The 20,583-nt window shown below is 39.6% G+C and overlaps 1 protein-coding gene across 1 annotated transcript in view; it reads left to right on the top strand.

Moving 5' to 3' along the window:
* Positions 1-300: 300 nt before the first annotated feature.
* LOC145413686 (uncharacterized) overlaps positions 301-20,583 on the top strand; it is a 65,401-nt gene continuing 45,118 nt past the window's right edge. The window contains exons 1-2 of the mRNA XM_080283341.1: positions 301-326; positions 9,534-9,630. Of these exons, the coding sequence (XP_080139467.1) occupies positions 301-326; positions 9,534-9,630 (123 nt within the window). The remainder of the gene's footprint in view (positions 327-9,533; positions 9,631-20,583) is intronic.

Raw genomic sequence — 20,583 nt, 5'->3', positions numbered from 1 at the left:
CTTCTCGGGCAACGGGACCATCATCACACACACGAAGAAGAGGCAGGAGAGAAACAGCAGAGCCTACAGGAGGTAGGGCACCACCACAAAAGCAAGCACGTGGGCGGCCATAGTGAGGAGCATGCATTCACGACGAATAACAGGTGGGAAGTGGGGAGGATGCAGGGGCGCTCTAGCCGACGTCAGCAGAACTACTCACCAAAACACAGCTGGTCCACGCCTTGTGCCGAGTTCAAATTACGGGGGGGAAGAAATTCGGATTTTTTAGGATTTTTTGCATTTGGGGGGCAATTGAGGGTTATGAAGTCCAGGGCCCAAAATGTCAGGTAAGTGGGGAGTCTGGATAGTGGGGGTCTGGAGTATAGAGATTACTGTATATATATATAGATAGATAGATAGATAGATAGATATATATATATATAGATATATATATATATATATATATATATATATATATATATATATATATATATATTATACTGTAGATGACTTTGTGAGAGTATGTAGGAAACGGAATCTAAAGGTGAATGTAGGGAAAAGTAAAATTATGGTATTCGAGTGAAGTGAAGTCAGTGAATGTACAGTGAGGCTGGATGAGGAGGAAATGGAAAATGTGAGTATGTTTAAGTACTTGGGTAGTGTGATGAGTAAGGATGGAAGTTTGGAGGGTGAAGTGCTTGAAAGGGTACAACAATTTGAGCTATTTGAGAGGTGCATGTAGAGTCACATGGAGAGACAGATTGACAAATGAGGATGTGAAGGAGCGTTGCGGTGTGGATGTGGATATATATATCCTCTACCGATATATCTCCATTTTGTTTTCCCGGTTACCATCTCCTTACAAACTTTCGAAACAAGGGCGGCACCTGTTGTTATATCAAATCCCAATATGCAGTTGATACTATTTTAAACTTCACTTCATCCAGTTTTGATTACTCATTATATAAATTAAATTGCCAAAACATTTCCAAATATATCTGTGTAGTTTATCTTTCCCCCAATGCTTCTTCGGGACCCAGTGTATTTGATTCCATATCCACTCAGTTGAGTAACCTTGACCTTGCCCTTGGCAATGAAATTACCATTTTGGGTGATTTTAACATACACAATGTTGAATGGTTATTGCATTCTGCCCGGACTGACGATGCTGGTCTAGAATGCGAGCTGTTTGCGGAATCGTTTAATCTTACCCAGCTGGTAAAGCAACCAACCAGAATACCTGATAATCCTGACCATAATGCCCATCTCTTGGATTTATTCTTGACAAATAATCCAGATCAATACAGGATAGAGGTACTGTCACCACTTGGATCCTCTGACCACAATCTCATCAAAGCCTCATTAGTTAACCCTCCTACACCTCCCCATTCCGAACCTGTCAGGGTGACCCCATGGCACTTTGACAGGGCAGACTGGGATGGATTTAGAAATTATCTTGCTGATGTTCCATGGCAGTCTTTCTTCTCTAGTGATCCCAATACTACCCAGTCCCACATTTGCGACTTAATACTAGCTGGTATGGATTTATTCATACCAAGTCAACACTTCACTAAAAGATCAAACTCTCCAAAATGGTTTGATGGCAATTGTGCCAGAGCAACAGCCCAAAAGTCATTAGCATATAACTCTTACTTAAAATCAAAAACATCTGAATCACTCTCCCAATTTAAAATTGCTAGAAATCATGCAAAAGCTGTATTAAATCTATCTAAATCAAACTTTCTTCAAAAGCAAGCATCAAAACTACTTAACAACCCTAATGACACTAGAATATTCTGGTCAACTCTTAATTCTTTCAATAATAACATTAACAAGTCATCTTCCATTCCCCCAATAAAATCTTCAGATGGCATTATTACAAATGACCCACGTGGGAAAGCAGATATCTTTGCTAGTACCTTTGCAAGAAACTCTACCTTTGATGATACCAGCCAGAATGTCTCAGTACTGGAACTTGATTCTCCCGAAATTGCCCCACTTAAAATACAGACAAGATTCGTAAAATCCATTCTAGACAATTTACCTACCAACAAAGCTCCAGGCCCAGATGGAATTCCTCCAATTGTTTTGAAAAAGTGTTCCCCTGAACTTGCCTCTGTCCTAGCCAAATTATTCAGACTATGCATACGTACTTCTTTATTCCCAAATTCATGGAAAGAAGCCAATATCCACCCAGTTCCGAAGAAAGGAAGTTCGTCTGACCCCTCCAATTACAGACCAATAGCTATCACATCTTCTCTTGGTAAGGTATTTGAAACTTAAATTAATAAGCATATTGTTAAACATCTTGAATCCAACAACTTAATTAGTGATAGACAATACGGTTCTCGCCACGAAAGATCCACCATTGACATACTCAATCTCTTAACTCATACCATCCATCAATCAATTGATCTCTTTGGAGAAACTCATGCAGTAGCTCTTGATATCTCTAAAGCTTTCGATAGGGTATGGCACCGTTCCCTGTTGTCCAAACTCCCTTGCTATGGACTAACATCTTTTGTTCCTATGATTTCTTCTTATCTTAGTGACAGGAAAATAAGAGTAAAAGTAGATGATGTATATTCCAATTTCCACTCAATTAACGCCAGCGTGCCACAGGGATCAGTTCTGGCGCTGACCCTATTTCTGGTTCATATTAATGATCTCTTATCTGTCACTCACAATCCCGTTCACTCATATGCAGATGACTCAACACTACATAGTTCATTCACACTCAGACATCCATTTACAAAGTCTAATATCTCTACCTCTCAACTCAGTACAGCCATCTCCATAAATCAAGATCTAGCTACAATCAGTGAATGGGGACAAAACAACCTTGTCTCTTTTAATGCTAGTAAAACTAAATATATACAGTTTACTAATAGACAGATATTGCCAGATTCGTACATTACCTTCAGTGCTAATAATATTCCCATCTCCAAAAGTATTGAAATTCTTGGTGTCTCACTTAACAGTGCCCTCAGCTGGACCTCTCATGTCAGATCACTTGCTAAGGCCGCCTCAAAGAAACTTGGATTATTGTACAGAGTCCGTAACTTCTTCACCGATGAGCAGTTAGCTATAATTTATAAAAGTCATGTGCGCTCTCAGCTTGAATATTGCTCACCCTTGTGGAATGGTTGTGGAGAGGTTGCATTGAGACAACTGGACAAAATTCAGAATAAAGCTGTTAGAATCATTAACAACCCTGCCATTACATATAAACTACCTCCCCTGCAAGTAAGAAGGAATGTTGCCTCCCTTGCATTATTTTACAGATATTTTTTTGGCAAGTGCTCAGACGAGGTTGCGTCCATGGTGCCGCCTCTCCATGCCTTCCCTCGTGCTACACGGGCATCTGGTAGTGCTCATGACTGGAATGTCACTCAACCATATTGCAGAACTTCTGCCTATCAGAATTCTTTCATTCCCCGAACTGCATCTCTCTGGAACTCGCTTCCCCAGAGTTGTTTTCCTCCAAATTTCAACCCACAACTGTTCAAGCCTAACTGTTACAGATATTTTATGAATGGAGGACACCAGTAGTCTGGTGTATGGATTTTTTTTTTTTCCCCCATTTGTTTTTCCTTCCTCCGTTCTGTTATTTAAAAAAAAAAAAATGTGATAAAAAGTGTTAGGAGAAACACACTGAGGTGGTTTGGCAATGTGGAGAGGATGGAGAGTGAGACTGACGAAGAGAGTGTATGTGAGCGAGGGGGAGGGGGGAGAGCGAGGGGGAGGCCAATGATGAGATGGAGCGATGGAGGAGAGAGGCACCGGTATATGAGAGAGGGAGGTGTGAGTTGGGAGCAGGGCAGTGAAATGGCGGGGGACAGGGCGACGTGGAGGCGATTTGCTTGTGGCCATTCTGCATGGAATTAAGGCGTCTGGCAATATATATATATATATATATATATATATATATATATATATATATATATATATATATATATATATATATATATATATATATATATATATATATATATATATATATATATATATATATATATATATATATATATATATATATATATATATATACACACACCCACACGCAGAAAGACCAACATCCACAAGAGGGTTGCCGAACAGCTAATCCGTGCACAATTGTTGACTCTATACAGGGGTTTTATCCGCCCCTGTGTGGAGTACAACTCTCATGTGTGGGGAGGCTCCCCACATACAGCTCTTCTCAATAGGGTGGAGTCAAAGGCTTTTCGTCTCATTAACTCTCCTCCTCTTACTGACTCCCTTCAACCTCTGTCTCTTCGCCGCACTGTTGCATCTTTATCTCTTTTCTATCGCTACTTTAATGGTCACTGCTCCTCTGAACTGTCTGCTTGCATTCCTCCACCTCTACGACGGGCGCGTAGCACCCGTCTGGCAGCAAACTCTCATCCCTTTTCTGTCCAACTCTCTAATGCAAGAGTTAACCGTTACTCCCAGTCTTTCATTTATGCAACAGGTCAGCTCTGGAACTGTCTCCCTCTGTCTGTATTTCCTGCTGCCTATGATCTCCAGTCTTTCAAACGCAGTGTGTCCAGGCATCTCAAAATGATCGGATCTTGAATTTGGCTCTTTATTGTATTTTGTTTTTCTCTTGGAGGGAACTGTTACTGCGGGCTCATGGCCTTTGGTTCCTTCTTCCTCGCATAAAAAAACAAAAAAGGATACCCGACATGACCTCATGGGTCAGATTAACCCTCTTGTGGGAAAGGCTTCTCACCTGACCTGATGTTTCCGACTAACCATCGTCCTTCATCCTCGCACTCAAATTGGCCCACCGGATCTTCTGTGTTTGGTGCAAGTTCTCCCCTTTTAAAGAAAATTTCGTCACTAATACATATTTTTATGCTGATTCTATATTAGATTTTTTTTCGGGAGAAATTACTTTTTAAAAAGTTAGGTTAGGTATGGTTTGTTAATAATAATAATTTAATTAATAATAGTACCAAGTAATATTTAAGTATAATAATCATCTCCTTGCTCCATACATAGATAAATACAGCTATGGTGGATAATGGAAACATGCTGCCCACAAACTACGCTCCTTCCGTGACAGAAATCCACTCGTTACAACCGAGTTTAAGTTTATCGAATGCATACGGCGGCATAACTTAGAATTTGGATCTATTATGTTTATACTTAAAAATTATTTGTTATTTTCAACTGACCTAATTATTATAATTTACTAACCTAACCTACCCTAACCCAAAAAAAAAAAAAAAAAATCTCCCAAAAAATAAGTTCAAATATGGAATCAGCTTAAAAACTGTATCAGTGATGAAATTTACATAAAAATGGAAGAACCTGCACCAAACAAAAGATCCGGACCACCTTACACTCAGGCTCCTGAGAGAGAGAGAGAGAGAGAGAGAGAGAGAGAGAGAGATCTGAGTCATTTGAGCTTGGACATCCAGAAATGTAAAATAAAAAAACGTGGAGGTACTCGCATTACAAACTGAAATGTTTAAAACATAACGTGGACGACGAAGGAGATAGCAGCAAACTAAACCTTATTGAAGAGACATGAAACAGCTGGGATGATAACGGGGGCACTGTTTAGGCTTAAAAGCGAGTTGGATAAGAGTCTGAACGTGTTTATGTGACACAGCATCATAACCACACCATTATGTTCGCATTCCATGTGATTTCAAAGTCAGGCTGTTAGGCACGATCATGATAATGAGGAAAACAATTTATCTTGGATATATTAGTTATGAGGCGGAGATGGGGCGGAGGAGCAAGGAACGCAAAGGAACTAAACATTGCAGATGTGTCAATGCGTAGGAATATACCTTGGTTCACACAATCATCTATTACCTAACATAAAAGCACTGTTGTTCAGTATCTAAACCAAACCCATCGGATGAGCCAGTTACTTTCACAGTTACATTATGTTCATCCATTTAGTCTGCTATCGCGCCAGTTGATTATTGTGTGACATGGAAAACTTTGTTCTTTAATTAAAGTTCAACACACAAAGTACAAGTATAGTATATTTATACCTTCAAGAAATTTCGTTCATAAAAATGGATGAGAGAAATAACGTAATACTATTATTTTTTATAAGTAAAATTGAGCAGTTATATTTGCAGTATTAGCAGCCAACTTGTTCATGACATTGTAACTAACACTTTCAAAATTATCAATCCCCCTCCCCCAGCCTAATCTCTCCTCGCCCAGCCTAATCTCCCCTCCCTCTCCATAACCATCACTTACCTTCCACCATCATCACTCCCTCTCCACTACCATCACACTTCCCTTCCACTACCACCATCACTTACCTTCAGCACCACCATCACCCCTTTTAACATAACCATCGTTCTCCTCCTCCACGAACTCCACCACAGGTCACTCCCCATTATCTCCACAACAACCACCACCACCACCACTGTCCTAAAACACAACCATCACCCTTCTCCACCACCATCCCTCCCCTTGCACCACCACCACCACCACCACTGTCCTAAAACACAACCATCACCCTTCACCACCATCCCTCCCCTTGCACCACCACCACCACCACCACTGTCCTAAAACACAACCATCACCCTTCTCCACCACCATCCCTCCCCTTGCACCACCACCACCACCACCACTGTCCTAAAACACAACCATCACCCTTCACCACCATCCCTCCCCTTGCACCACCACCACCACCACCACTGTCCTAAAACACAACCATCACCCTTCTCCACCACCATCCCTCCCCTTGCACCACCATCACCTTTCTCGCCCATCATCACTTCGCCTCTGCCAACACCATCCCTTCCTCTGCACCACCACTACACCAACTATCTCTCACCTTTCACCTTATCCATCATCACCATCATCTCACCTTCATCAAGGGCCCTTCCTCTACATCGTAACCATCATTTCCCCTCTTCCATCACCGTCACCCCTTCCACCATCATCATCACTCGCCCCTCACAATCATCCTTCCCCCTCCACCATCTTATTCACCTGCCCTTGACCCCAATCATCACTTCCCTTCCACCATCACGGTCACTCTTCTTTCACCACCATCATCGCTCCCCCTCCATCATTATTTTTCCGCTCCTACTTCACCACCATCACTCCTCCACCACCACAGTCACCCCCCAACTTCTATCATCATTCCTCTTCCACATTTAGTCCTTTTCTTTTTTTTATTCTCGTCTTCATCTGTTGTTCATATCTTATCCTTCTTTTTTTTTCTATCCAAATCTCCACTTTTCTCTTCTTTTCTCAACTCAAGAGAAATAAAGATGATATGATGAACTGAACTTTGATGAAGGATATGAATAAAGAGTAGTGATTGACTACATGCATTCTTCTAACCCACTCACTCCTGTATGGAACAGACAAGGATTTGGGGGTGGGGGGACGTGGGGGGTACGCCTCCATTAATTTTCTACTGACCAATGATTGCATATTATAAAAGAACAAGGCTGTTTACCGAAATGTATGTAATAGATATCTTACGTACTTGTTATCGTAGTATCAGTCCAGCGCAAAGAGTGGTGTGGTAATAGATTTTGATGAATCTGAAAGTCAGGATGAACTCAGAATGGTAATTCAGGTATGAAACGCAACTCTTCCTTTTTCATAATACAGGATCTATACGAATTCTTACCAAACTTTGACTACATTGCCAAGTCAGTTACACAAGACATCAGGTATATGAGAGCAATACCACCTTGTGTTTACATTTGTTGTTGGAAAGAACTTTAAAATTATCTTTCGCAACAGTCAAAACATTAAACCCTACAGCACCCTTTTTCACAGGATATATTCATTTGGCCACTCCTCGCCCGGCACCAACATTCCAGGTCATCCACGCATTTCTTTGTCTTCCATGTCTACTTCTTTGCCATCTCCAATACTTCCATTCATGGATGATAATTTGAAAAATACTCGTAAAATCGCTGTAATCAAACTATTAATCGTACAATAGCCATTTCCACACACACACACACACACACACACACACACACGCGAAACACATTTTCCTGTCCAGACCCCATCGCACACCAACGTTCCGCCACATCGCATCCAATCCTTTGCTAGTCATGCTCATTCCTTTTTTAAACCCCCTCTTCTCTGTTTCATGGCGTGATGCAGGTCACGCGGTCATCGAAACCGGTTGTTTTAAATGATTTTAATTATCGAACGAAGAATATGATGTAAGAAATCACAAAGCTTAATCTCGTTACCCAGAGAACGTCATTTTGATATTTGCTGCCTTCAGACGATTTATTCAACAAGAGATGGTTCTAAATGTAAATAAAATCTCCCTGAGTCAATAATAACATCATAGAAAATATTTCATATGATTCAGTGAGTTATTATTGGCCGTCATAGGCTATACGAGTGTATATATATATATATATATATATATATATATATTATATATATATTTCTTACACTCCTGACCGGGAATCGAACCCCAGATCTGTAGATTGACGTCAGGCACTGATGCCACTCCACCACGGCGTGATAAAAGCTGAGCCACCTGAATTTCTTGACGAACCAAGTAAATCCATTATGGGAGGATATATTTCAATCACAAAACATTAGGACTATTGCTCAGCCCCTAGCAACTCGGCAAGTAACAGAGCAGTTATAATCTATCCCAGACACAACACGACCGTCTTCACATGATGGAGAGGCACACATTATACGCGTGTGTACAAATGTTTTTTACGCTTAAAAAAAGCGTAAGAAACATTTGTACACATGCGTGTAATATCTCATATATATATATATATATATATATATATATATATATATATATATATATATATATATATATATATATATATATTCTGCCTGATAATCAGGATTGCAATAGATTGTTTAAAGGTACTTTTAAGAGGGATGTATCAAATTTCCAAGCAATCAAACAAACACAAGCATAAAACACTCACTGCAGTATCATTTCCTTGTCAGTGCGAAAGCATAGGACACTAAATTTTGATCATCAAAACATGGAAAAGTAAGTATATTGCTGTTTCTTTTAATAGTAAATTATTATTATTTTTTTCGTCTCTATATTTTTTCGCTTTTTCTTGACGCTATCCTCTCTTATTTCTTTCACCATTTCAGTTTGTGTTATAATTTTATTACATAATTTCTTTGTATGATTCGTAGATCGAGTGACGTGGGTCCTTATTCTATAGAGGTATTTATCACCTCATGTCGGTAGGTTTTACACAGGTGTTCGGTCCCTGGTATCAGTTTTGTTTCCTCTCTCTCCCTCTCCCCTTTTCTAACACTATATGTCGATTCACAAATTACTACCGACCATAGCTCCTAGGCGTTTTCACCAATGCTTATTATTAGATGCGACTGTATACACAGTGTATAATGAACCATATTTCATACATTGTTTCCTGCACGTTTCATCGCGTTTTACACTTAGCAGCTTGTCTCTGATATTGACATAAAAAGAAAAACGCGAAAATAATAATCTCTCCAAGTTTCATGTATATATACATTTCCGGTTGTAGACGATAAATCTATAAGTATGGTTATATAACCCCATGTACACTTTGGCACAGAAACGTCCCAGCTCTCAATCTGTTTAGCTCCCCTCGACAAATCAGACCTGTCGCACGCAGCTCAACAGCACAACCCATCGCTGATCGATTTTTCATGGTATGATAACTCTCATATATATATATATATATATATATATATATATATATATATATATATATATATATATATATATATATATATATATATATATATATGTGTGTGTGTGTGTGTGTGTGTGTGTGTGTGTGTGTGTGTGTGTGGTTGGTGGGGTGCCCATCATTCACTCATTCAATTCAGTGCAACTCCAAGGTAACTCTGCATTGAATTAAAAGCCAAATTAATTTCTGTAAGCCAGGAAATCATGTAATACGCAGGCTGGTAACCATATAACCAACCCACAGGCGTTCCCTAGGTGTCAACAAGTGGGTTGACGGATAACTAATGTCCTTCCCCGGAAAACAAGGAACTAAACAGATAAGTGAAATGCCTCGAACCCAGACTGAGCCACAAGTGACGATCAAGGACCGAACAAAGGACATATTAAGAATTGCTACATGGAATGCTAGGGGCACGGGCACGAATGTTGAGGTGAGAGAGAGAGAGAGAGAGAGAGAGAGAGAGAGAGAGAGAGAGAGAGAGACGGTCTAGGTGGTTGAGAATGCAAAAATGGACATAAGTGGATTGGCTGGGACCAAATTGAGAGTGTGAGAGAGTGGAAGTATGGATTGGGCATGTGTGTGGGAGTAGGTTAAAGGGCGAAGGAGGGTGTATTCATTGTTATGTGAAAGAGATGGAAGAATATTAGAGAAAATGGATCAGTTGATTCAAAGATTGTGTTGGTAAGACTGAAAGTAGGAGTACATGCATGGGCGATTGTGTGTGTATGCAGTATGAGCTGACAGAGGACCGCGCAAGCAGAGATGAAAAGTTCTGGTCAAATGTGAAAGCATGCACTGAAATGTTTGAAGGAATGAGAGAGTGTTTTTGATTGGAGATATGAATGGAAAAGTAGGAAATGTGAAGGTGGATAGAGTAGTTGGTGAGTGGGATTGTGCCTACACACGTGGATATGAATGGTAGTGGACATTTGTGCGGGCAGGGGATTGGCGATAGTCAATACCAACTTCAGACACAAAATGATCCACAGGTATACATGGCAAGTGATGGGAAAGTTGGATGGTGAGCTGAATGAAGGGGAATGTTTGATTATGTGACGAGATGATTGAGAAGATATGTGCCAGATGCGACAACATCCAGGGGTTGGGGATGTGGACTCTCTGACCACCACTTGGTTGTGGTGTGAGCCTAGGTGCGAATGCGATGGGTGATAAGAAGGACAGGAGGAAGCAGTACGTACAAAGAGGAGAGAAAGGCTGCAGGAGGATGAAAACAGGCAAAATATAAGAGGGAAGTGGAGGAGCGAGCGCGTAAATATGATTCGGAGTTGATGAGAGACTCGGAACGTGTGTGCAAGGTATTCAGAGAAGAAATCAGTGCAGTATGTGAGATGGTGTGTAGGGTGAAGAGAAGACGAAATAGGGCGCAAGGAACCGCATGGTGAAATAAAGAGGTGAGACAAGCTGTGGCACAAAAGAAGAAAGCATGTAGTGAGTGGAAGGGAAGCAGGGGCATGGGATTTGAGATACGGAAAAGAGAGTTATATGTTTAGAAGAAGAGAGAGGTGAAAAGATTAGTATGAGAGTGTAAGAAGAGAGTAAATGAGAAGTTTGGAAGGAGTTTGAGTGCTAAATGAAGGGAATATAAGAAAACGTTCTGGAAGGAGGTTAAGAGAATATGACAGGGTGATAAAGAAAGAGGTAAGGGAGTGAAAGATAAATATGTCAGATTGTTGGTGGGGAAGGGAGAAAAAGTGAGCAGGTGGAGAGAACACTCTTAAGGAATTGTTAAACATACAGAATGGAAGTAACGAGAGAATAATAGGCTAGAGAATGGCTGTGACAAAGAGGGAGGTCAGAAAGGAGGAGATCAGTAGGATGGATAAAATGGAAGCATTGAATAAAGTCAAAATGGGGAAAGACCCAGGAATTGAAGGGGTGTTTGGTGAATGCTGAAGCAAGAGAGTGCAGTACAGTAGAATGGATATGGAAAATGTGTATACTGGCCTGGGAGAAAAGTAAAGGCCAGGAGGACTGGAAGTCAAGTATAGTTATTCCTCTGTACAATGGAAAAGGGAAAAATGAAGTGTGTGATAATCATAGAGGCATTTGCCTTCATTGTGTGACGGGAAAAGTATATGGTAGGATACCTACTGACAAAGTTTGGAAAACAACAGAAGAATCATTTGGAGAAGCACGGGGAAATTTCAGGAAGGGAAGAGGTTTTGTAGATCACATATTCACCTTAAGGTGGTTAGAATAAAAGTTTCTAGAGAAGGGAAAGAAGTTGTATACGGCCTTCATGCATATGATAAAAGCATATGACAGAGTGGATAGAAAAAGAATATGGAAGAGTTTAAAAATATTTGGACTAAACGAGAAGCTGCTGAATGCCGCGAAGAGTATGCATGAGGGTGCAAGGGCTGCAGTACAGGTGGATGATTAACTGAGTGAATTTTTCTATATGAATGTTGAACTGAAAGAGGATGTGTCATACCTTCGAGATTGTTCAATTTGTATATGGATGGAGTTAAAAAAGGTAGCCTATACTGTACAAGGTAGGGCAGTGGATGTTGGAGCGGCTCTAATGAGAGAGGGTAGCGTTTGGAAACTTAGTGTTCTGTTGTTTGTAGATAATACTGTATTTTAAAAGAAGACGAAGGGTAACTGCAAGGCTTGGTGAATGAGTCTGGGAGAGTATGTACGAAACGGAATCTAAAGACCAATGAGTAAAGTTGTGGTCTTAGTGAGAAATCACTGAATGCAGAGTGAGGCTGGATGGTGAGAAAATGGAAACTGTGAGAGCATTTAAGTACTGTACTTGGGTAGTGTGATAAGTAAAGATGGAACTTTAGAGAATGAAGTACTTGAGAGAGTAGGACAGGGAAGGAAGGTTGTTGGTTCACTGAGAGCGATGATAAGAAATAAGGAAGGAAGTGAGTATGGAAGTAAAAAAGTTGCTGCATGGTAGTATTGTGAAATCCATTCTAACATTATGAAAGCGATGCTTGGACCTCGCTGGAAGAAAACAGGCCAAGAATGAGGGCACTGGAAATTAGTTATCTGAGAGGAGGATGTGGAGTTGCATGGAGAGATAGACTTACAAATGACGATGTGAAGGAGCGTTGTGGCGTGGTTGTGGATGTGATAAAAAGCGTTAGCAGAAATACACCAAGTAGGTTTGGCTATGTGGAGAGGATGCAGAGTGAGAAATTAACGAGGAGAGTCAAAGTGTGAGGTGAAAGTGGAGAAGGAGAGAGAGACGGAGAATGAGATGGAGGGATGGGGTGGAGAGATATATGAGAGAGCGGGGTGTAAGTTGGGAGAGGGCATGGAACTGGGTGGGGACAAGGCGACATGGAGCCCATTCAGTTGTCGCGACCCCTGATGAGATTAGGACGTTTGACTATTGACAGATAGATATAAACTGAGAGATATTTGATCCACAGTTCATTAATTGGGCGTACTAGATCTTGTACGTTTCATGGACTTGTCAAATTATATCAAGGAGAAATATTGCAAAAGTAAAAATAAAAAAAAATTATATGATATTTATGGCAAAACTTTGTTAAATATAGAAACAAAATACCTTAATGTTATTGTACAAACCAGGGAAGCTGCATAGATCAAATTATAACTGCTGGGGCTGTTTCCTGCTCGCACCTAATCTTTGTAAACCTCTTACGCCGTCCTTTGATTTGCTGCATAAGTTTACATGGAATGCTGACTTACTGATTGAAAAGTACTTTCATAATGTCTCCTGTGTGCCCAGTATCATTGTGACTCTCATGCTAAAATTTGTCCATTGCATTTCATTAGTTGTCCGTAGTTGCCATTACCTTCCGCAACTGTGTATACAATAGTTCACCACAAGAAGCTTTTGTCTTATTTTCATTCCTCGACTTCAACCGCAATGATATTCTCCTCATAACCAGGGCTTATCAGTGGATTTCAGTTATCCAATTCTACACTGCTCCACCACAAACACTTAACACTACTTTGCATTTGCATGATATATTAACAATTGATGAAAGGGTTGTGGGACTACCGGTCACGTTAATTGCGGTAATCTAAAGTGATTAGTTTTCCAGATGAATTCAGCTGATTATCAGGCAACGTGTGCTTTGTAATACCAAAGTAGACAGGATGAGTTGGAGTCAGGTGACTGTTGTTTGTGTAAATGACTGCACGATGATATAGGGTCACACATGAGTTAAAAATTTCTAATCTCTTGCATGATGTTGCAGTTGCTGAACCTCCCAATTTCACAAATAGTGCTAAACATACATGCATACATACATACGTACTGTCCATACAGATATTGATAGATAGATGGATGATAGAGAGATCTACATTTGTACGTACTATATGGATGTATAACAGAAGTATATATATATATATATATATATATATATATATATATATATATATATATATATATATATATATATATGGAGCTTCTTTGGTATAGTGGTAAAGTGTGCGTTTTCGCACACTGAAGAAAGAGGGTTCGCGTCCCGCCAGGGTAATAAACTTTGGGAGCATCCTCCCAGCCACGTACAATACTACTTTGGCAGACAGAAGAGGTGCCGTGGTTGAACCAGTGTCGCATACTATAAAGCAGGGGTGGGGAACCTTTCTCCTATTATGGGCCATTACGATCTTTTTAACATCATTAGCGGGCCATACAAAATTATCAAGTTAGCCCAGTACATTATATATATATATATATATATATATATATATATATATATATATATATATATATATATATATATATATATATATATATATATATATATATATATATATATATATATATATATATATATATATATGGGGTCTCTATGGTACAGTAGTAAAGTGTGCATTTCCGCACACTGGAGAACGGGGGTTCACGCCCCGCCAGGGTAAAAACTTTGGGAGCGTTCTCCTGGCCACATACTGCTTGGCGGACATAAGGGGTGCTGTGGTTGAACCAGTGTCGCTTACTCTAAAAGTATGCTTGCACCCAGTCAGCTTGCGCGGGCTGATTACACATGGTTCACAGACTACGAGTACATACAGATCCAAAGCCACTCCAACACTACAATTACACATACAAGCACTTCTCACTCTCCATACAATCTCTACTAGACAGCCTAAGCCACTTGGTAGAGATACATAGGCTGTATCGTCCCCATTTTGGTAGGGATAGGCTGGTCCTGCAGTGGACACTCAAATGGCTGATGATATATATAGTGTATATATATATATATATATATATATATATATATATATATATATATATATATATATATATATATATATATATATATATATATATATATATATATATATATATACAGTATATATATATATGTATGTATGTATATAGGCAGATGGACAGATAGATAGAGCTTTACATGTATGTGTGTAAAACGGTAATTTTTACAACTTAAAAAAATTGCCTATGCTTTTTTTCAATTCATAGTACCAGTGTATGGGTCACACGTAATTTGTCCATTAAAACACAGGCAACACTACACTGTTGCAACACTCCATCTGACCAAGCGCATATCCCCACATCACTGCAAACCTAACCAAGAGCACAACTGCCCTCATCCCCCACCCCCTTATAACACAGAGACATTAAAACTTAAATATTTCAGTAGTTTATCCATGGTAATAATGAAGTTATGAGCAGATGTGATGAAATGATGACTCGTGCTGTTTTCATTTTGGCAGCCGTTTTTTATGATTACACAATAGATGCAGTCATAGTACTTCGTACATAATCAAATATTCATATGATCATTTTTCATGTACAATTTCTGCCTTATAGGTGTACCTGGCCTAAGTTTTTGGAAGCATTTAAGATTCCCACTTCAGGTCCACTGCTTGGCCCTAGAGAAACATTGAAGATAGCAGACATCATCAACTCAGACACATGGCAGATGATCCAGATGAATTCTTTGTCCAATGCTTTTTCGTTTAGACCACATGCTCCCTTCTTCAGGCCTGTGTTAGCTGCTGTTGCATCAAAAACAAGCCCCTAAATCATTGGTTTCAGATTCCATTCATCCAATGTTTTGATGCATGTGGTGCACTGCGCTTTTCCAGTGCTGCGGTTTGTCTTGGGAACCCCGAGAAGTTGCTCTGTCTCACTGCCAGTCACCAAAATGGCAACTCGGTCCACTGCGGATTTACTGTTTCCAGAGACATCTTGGAGCAGTTTACCATCCCAGTGTAGGAGAAGTGGTATGTCTGGTGTGAAACCAATCCATTGATCAGTTGCTTCTTCTTCACAAGTGGTACCTCGTGCTCGCTGTATAGTATTTCAAGACAGTACTAGAGACTCTATGACCAGGCTCTTGTGCGACAGTGCCCACAACAAACATGCCTGAATGATTAGGCAGTTTGACACTATCAAACCCAGCAGCTACTTCCTTAGTTACAATGGTTTTCTTAGCTTTACTTTGCTGTCTAATTTGTTTGGAAGTTGATGGCCCTTGAAATTCATCCTCAGACTATGCTGATGAGGAAGCTCTACAGCCTCCAACATCAATAGAAATGGATGGTACAGTCATTTCCATTTTTCTTTTTGAGCGTTGGCTTGATCACTTCTATGCGCCTTACGAGCCTCCTTGTTTGCCAAGATTCTGTCCACCCTAGACATACTCCCGCTGAAGCGATTCTGTTGTTGTAATTACAGGAACTGCTTATCCTCTTCGTCTGTCATAGTGGGCAGAACGTCCTTTCGAGAAATATCAAACAGTTTTGTGAGTTTTTTCTTGAAGTTTTGCTCTTTGACCCAGTACCCTGGTTTCAGTAAAGATCTGTTGTTCTTCAACACAATGTACTCTTTCTGAAGCTTCTGGAGCTTGCAAATACCCGAGTCTACCCTTTGAGTCAGGATGCGCCCTTTATCACAGATCACCAATACCTTCTCAATGGTACTCTTAGTGCAGAAACTGATTATAAGACTGTTCTGATGGTGAAACATGAATTTCCTGAGGACATCAGCATTAGTTGGCAGGCAAGCACCCAACATATCTTTCTTCAGCTTGCCCAGAAGCCATACTTTTGGACTACTTTTTGTCATAGGCATGACCTGCGAATGGAACACAGTGATAAACAAGGCTTTATTATAACTACTGATAATAATACTCATCAGAACATTATTTTGATATGTTAGCTTCAATTCGCTCCACATATCTGGATACTTATGATCATATGCTGTATACGAAGATTAACACTATGTTTGGTATTAGAAATATTCCATTATTAATGAATCAAATATCCTTCAACAAGTGCCTGGTATGTGCAGCAAAAAACCTAGTATATCAAAGTAACTTTTTTATAAATGTCATAATTGGTAGTTATAATAATGATATAAATTTTACTTGCCAGATCAGAGTAATTCACTGCTCGATGTCATGACAAGCTAGTTAGCAAGAGTACATTAACCCCCTGGCGCAAGATGACGCAATGCGAGTCATAATCCTTGTAATCTGAAGAGTACCTGATGAGGCAACATGACGCAACTTCTCTATAAATGGTCGTAGAAACTTTTCCTGTGGATGGATTTGCGTCAAATTTGGTTGAGTCAAAGCTTAGGGTTGCCAGGTCCAGAGGAAATGTATGGCAACAACCAGGAGCTTATTGGAAGGGTAAGCAGCCCATATTTAGCTCAGTATTATCCCATCAGTCAGGATGGGAGGGTGTGTGAGTGCGCAGCCGGTCATTTAAACCTGTGTTTGGCTACTATCGCACCGTCCATACCTTACATGTGTACAGTGATATTGTGTTACATATAGTAAGGTGTGCTTGTGAAGAAAGTGTATAAGTGTTTCTTATACATTTTCAGAGAAAGCCAGATTTGAAAATTCCTAACCGATTTTTATCATTCCCCTCCTATTTTCACATTAAACCTACAGTGTCTCGCAAGGGAATATCAGAGAAAGGATACATGACAGCTGACACCATTGCTATCACTCCTATGACAACTGACACCACTGCCATCACTCCTATGATGACTGACACCACTGCCATCACTCTGTGACAACTGACACCACTGCCATCACTCCTATGACAAGTGACATCACAGCCATCACTCCTATAGCAACTGACACCACTGCCATCACTCCTATGACAAATGAAACCACTGTCATCACTCCACACACACACACACACACACACACACACACACACACACACACACACACACACACACACACACACTCACACATCACACACACACACACACACACACACACACACACACACACAGGCTGTGATCGTACCTGTTCTCCTCTCTGCAGTTCCATCTTCTCCCAAGAAACACTACAGCACTGCTAGAGGACCTGAATAACCAGCTTATTTGTCTAGTTTTTATACTATTGTATTGTAAGGTATAAAATGCGTCTTTATATTTCCCATACGGAAAATGTGGTGGATTTCATTGCTATTCTCTTAATTCTTATACTCGTAATGTATAGGTTGCATCAAAATCTGAAGAAAGCTTGATCAAGCTGATGATTACTTATGAATCCTTTTGTTAAGCAAAGTATCCTAAGTGAGAAAACGATTGGGGAAAAGTTACGAAAGACGAACATACTCAGCTTATGGGTCGGAGCGTAAGTGCTGTCACTGTGTGCAACCCGTCGTAACTTTTCAAAATTCATTTTCTCCGTAACAATAAGGGTTATAACACTGAATTTTATCATGGGCTTCCTTAATCTTTGGGCTACAAAACTGGATAGAGTTTATATATATGTTTGTAACAGTGTCACTAACAACATACGAAATAATAAACAAATTAGATGTTTTTAGCCAATTATCGTAGTTTCTTCGATTTACTTGAAAACTATTGGACGTATCAACTTGAAACTTTCACAGATGAAAGATCGTGAAATTCTGCATATAGACATGTCCTTTGCAACTGTGCGTCACGGGAAAACTTTTTCACGATAATGTTGGGAAGTTATGAGAAGCTAGTTTTGACGTAATTTAGGTTTATTCAGGCTTCTTTTTTGTATGTTTATTCATCTGTTTTATGTTTTATTTTTTTCTTATATGACGGTATAAACATCAACGAAGATGATGGGATGCGATTTATAACAATATATGCACTTTCCGTGGGTAAATTGGGCCACAGAAATTATTCTCTTGCCGTACAAGTGGAGCCAGCCAGAGCAAGGTTTTGGTTCTGTGCATGGAATCAAAACTTATTGAAAACTTACAGTGCGCGAGAGGGTCAATGTATGACCTATTGTGCAGCGAAATAGTCACCCACTGAGTGACTGAGTGACCAATGAGTCATCGAAGAACCACCCAGTGTGTGTTGTGGTGTGGATGTGGTGCTTTTCTGGCTGTGCCGGAGTTTCCCACAGATGGCTGCAGCACGCAGCAATGGTAGACACATGTTACAATAACTATGTCCACCGACTACTGCTCAAGCCTTATTCAGTGTGTAGTTCGATAGTTGTTGCAGTTTTAGGATAGTTACAGGCAGTTACATGTGATGTATTCATTAGACGATTAGACATTTGTGATCTAACATAATATTATCAGGATCACATATTTTTGCTCCAGCGAGTGACTTCTAAATATTAGCCAATTTTCTTGATTTTTTGCATGAAAGCTCCTTAAGTGATATGAAACAGAAGTAACCTCGTGGAGAATAATAAATGAATTTTTTTTTCCTTACATTTTTTGGGCCACCCTAAAATATATATATATATATATATATATATATATATATATATATATATATATATATATATATATATATATATATATATATATATATATATATATATATATATATGTGTGTGTGTGTGTACTATAATCAGCTGTTGCAAGTCCACTGCTGAACAAAGGACTCCCCCAGCCATCTCCACGAATTCCTTGATTGAGCCAATCTCTGCCACGTTTTGCCTGCAAACTTCTTTAACTCATCTCTCCATCTCCTGTCTGACCTTTATTGCTATGCTTACAATCCAGTCAGTCAGAGACTAGTGCCATCAGTTATTCCTTCTTCTCGCTACACGACCTGTCCACTTCCATCTCTGTTAATTAGTGACTTCTATAATATATTTGATTTTTGTCTGCTCTTTCACCCACGTTGATGTTTCTTGTCTCTTAAAGATATTCCCAACAATGACCATTCCAATGCTCTTTGAGAACGAATTAGTTGATGTTCCATCGATTTTGTCAGTTTCCAGGTCTCACAACCGTATGTCATAGCTAGGAATGTACATTCGTTGTATATTTTTCGTTTTATACACACTGGCAAGCTACTTTTCATGTTGTCTCTATGTTTACCAAAAGCTTTCCATCTAACTGTAATGCGTCTTTTTATTTTGCTATTGTGGTCATTCGTTAGTTTTGGCATTTGTCCCAAGTAATTTGCTTCTCGACTTCTTCAAGAATTTCTTCACTTATTCTAATGACGCTCTTTGGTGTACTTGGATTAAAGATTATTTTAGTTGTACACCTGTTCTTTTTCAGCCCGACTCTGTGACTTTCTTTATTTAGGCTATTAAACATTTCATGCAATGCCTCTGCTGTTTCTAAGATTAGGACAGTGTCATCTGCAAAACTTAAATGGTTCAGGATTTGTCCATCTGTGTTCACTTTCTCCCCGTCTGAGTTTCTGAAAATACTTTCTAGGTATGCAGTATATAATTGTGATGAAACTTTATCTCCCTGATACACGCCCATTTTAATCTTATTTTTTCCGAGTCTTTATGATATGTAACTCTAACAGTTTCCTCTTTATACATATATTTTGGAGGAGTTTTACAATGTTCTCATTTACTCCTTGTTTTGCAATGAATTTATAATTGCTATGTGCTCCGCGAGTCAAAAGCCTTCTTGTAATAAAAAGAAAAACCTAAACACAGTGGTTTATCATGATGTGTAGTTTCTCAGTTAGCTGATTCACTGTGTGTAGATATTCAGTAGTCGA

The sequence above is a fragment of the Coenobita brevimanus genome, chromosome 97 (genome assembly GCF_032717465.1).
Source record: "Coenobita brevimanus isolate Jiangsu-jjx chromosome 97, ASM3271746v2, whole genome shotgun sequence".
NCBI classification, from domain to species: domain Eukaryota; kingdom Metazoa; phylum Arthropoda; class Malacostraca; order Decapoda; family Coenobitidae; genus Coenobita; species Coenobita brevimanus.
The sequence above is the reverse complement of the archived record's forward strand: the minus strand, read 5'-3'. Positions and strand labels throughout refer to the sequence as shown.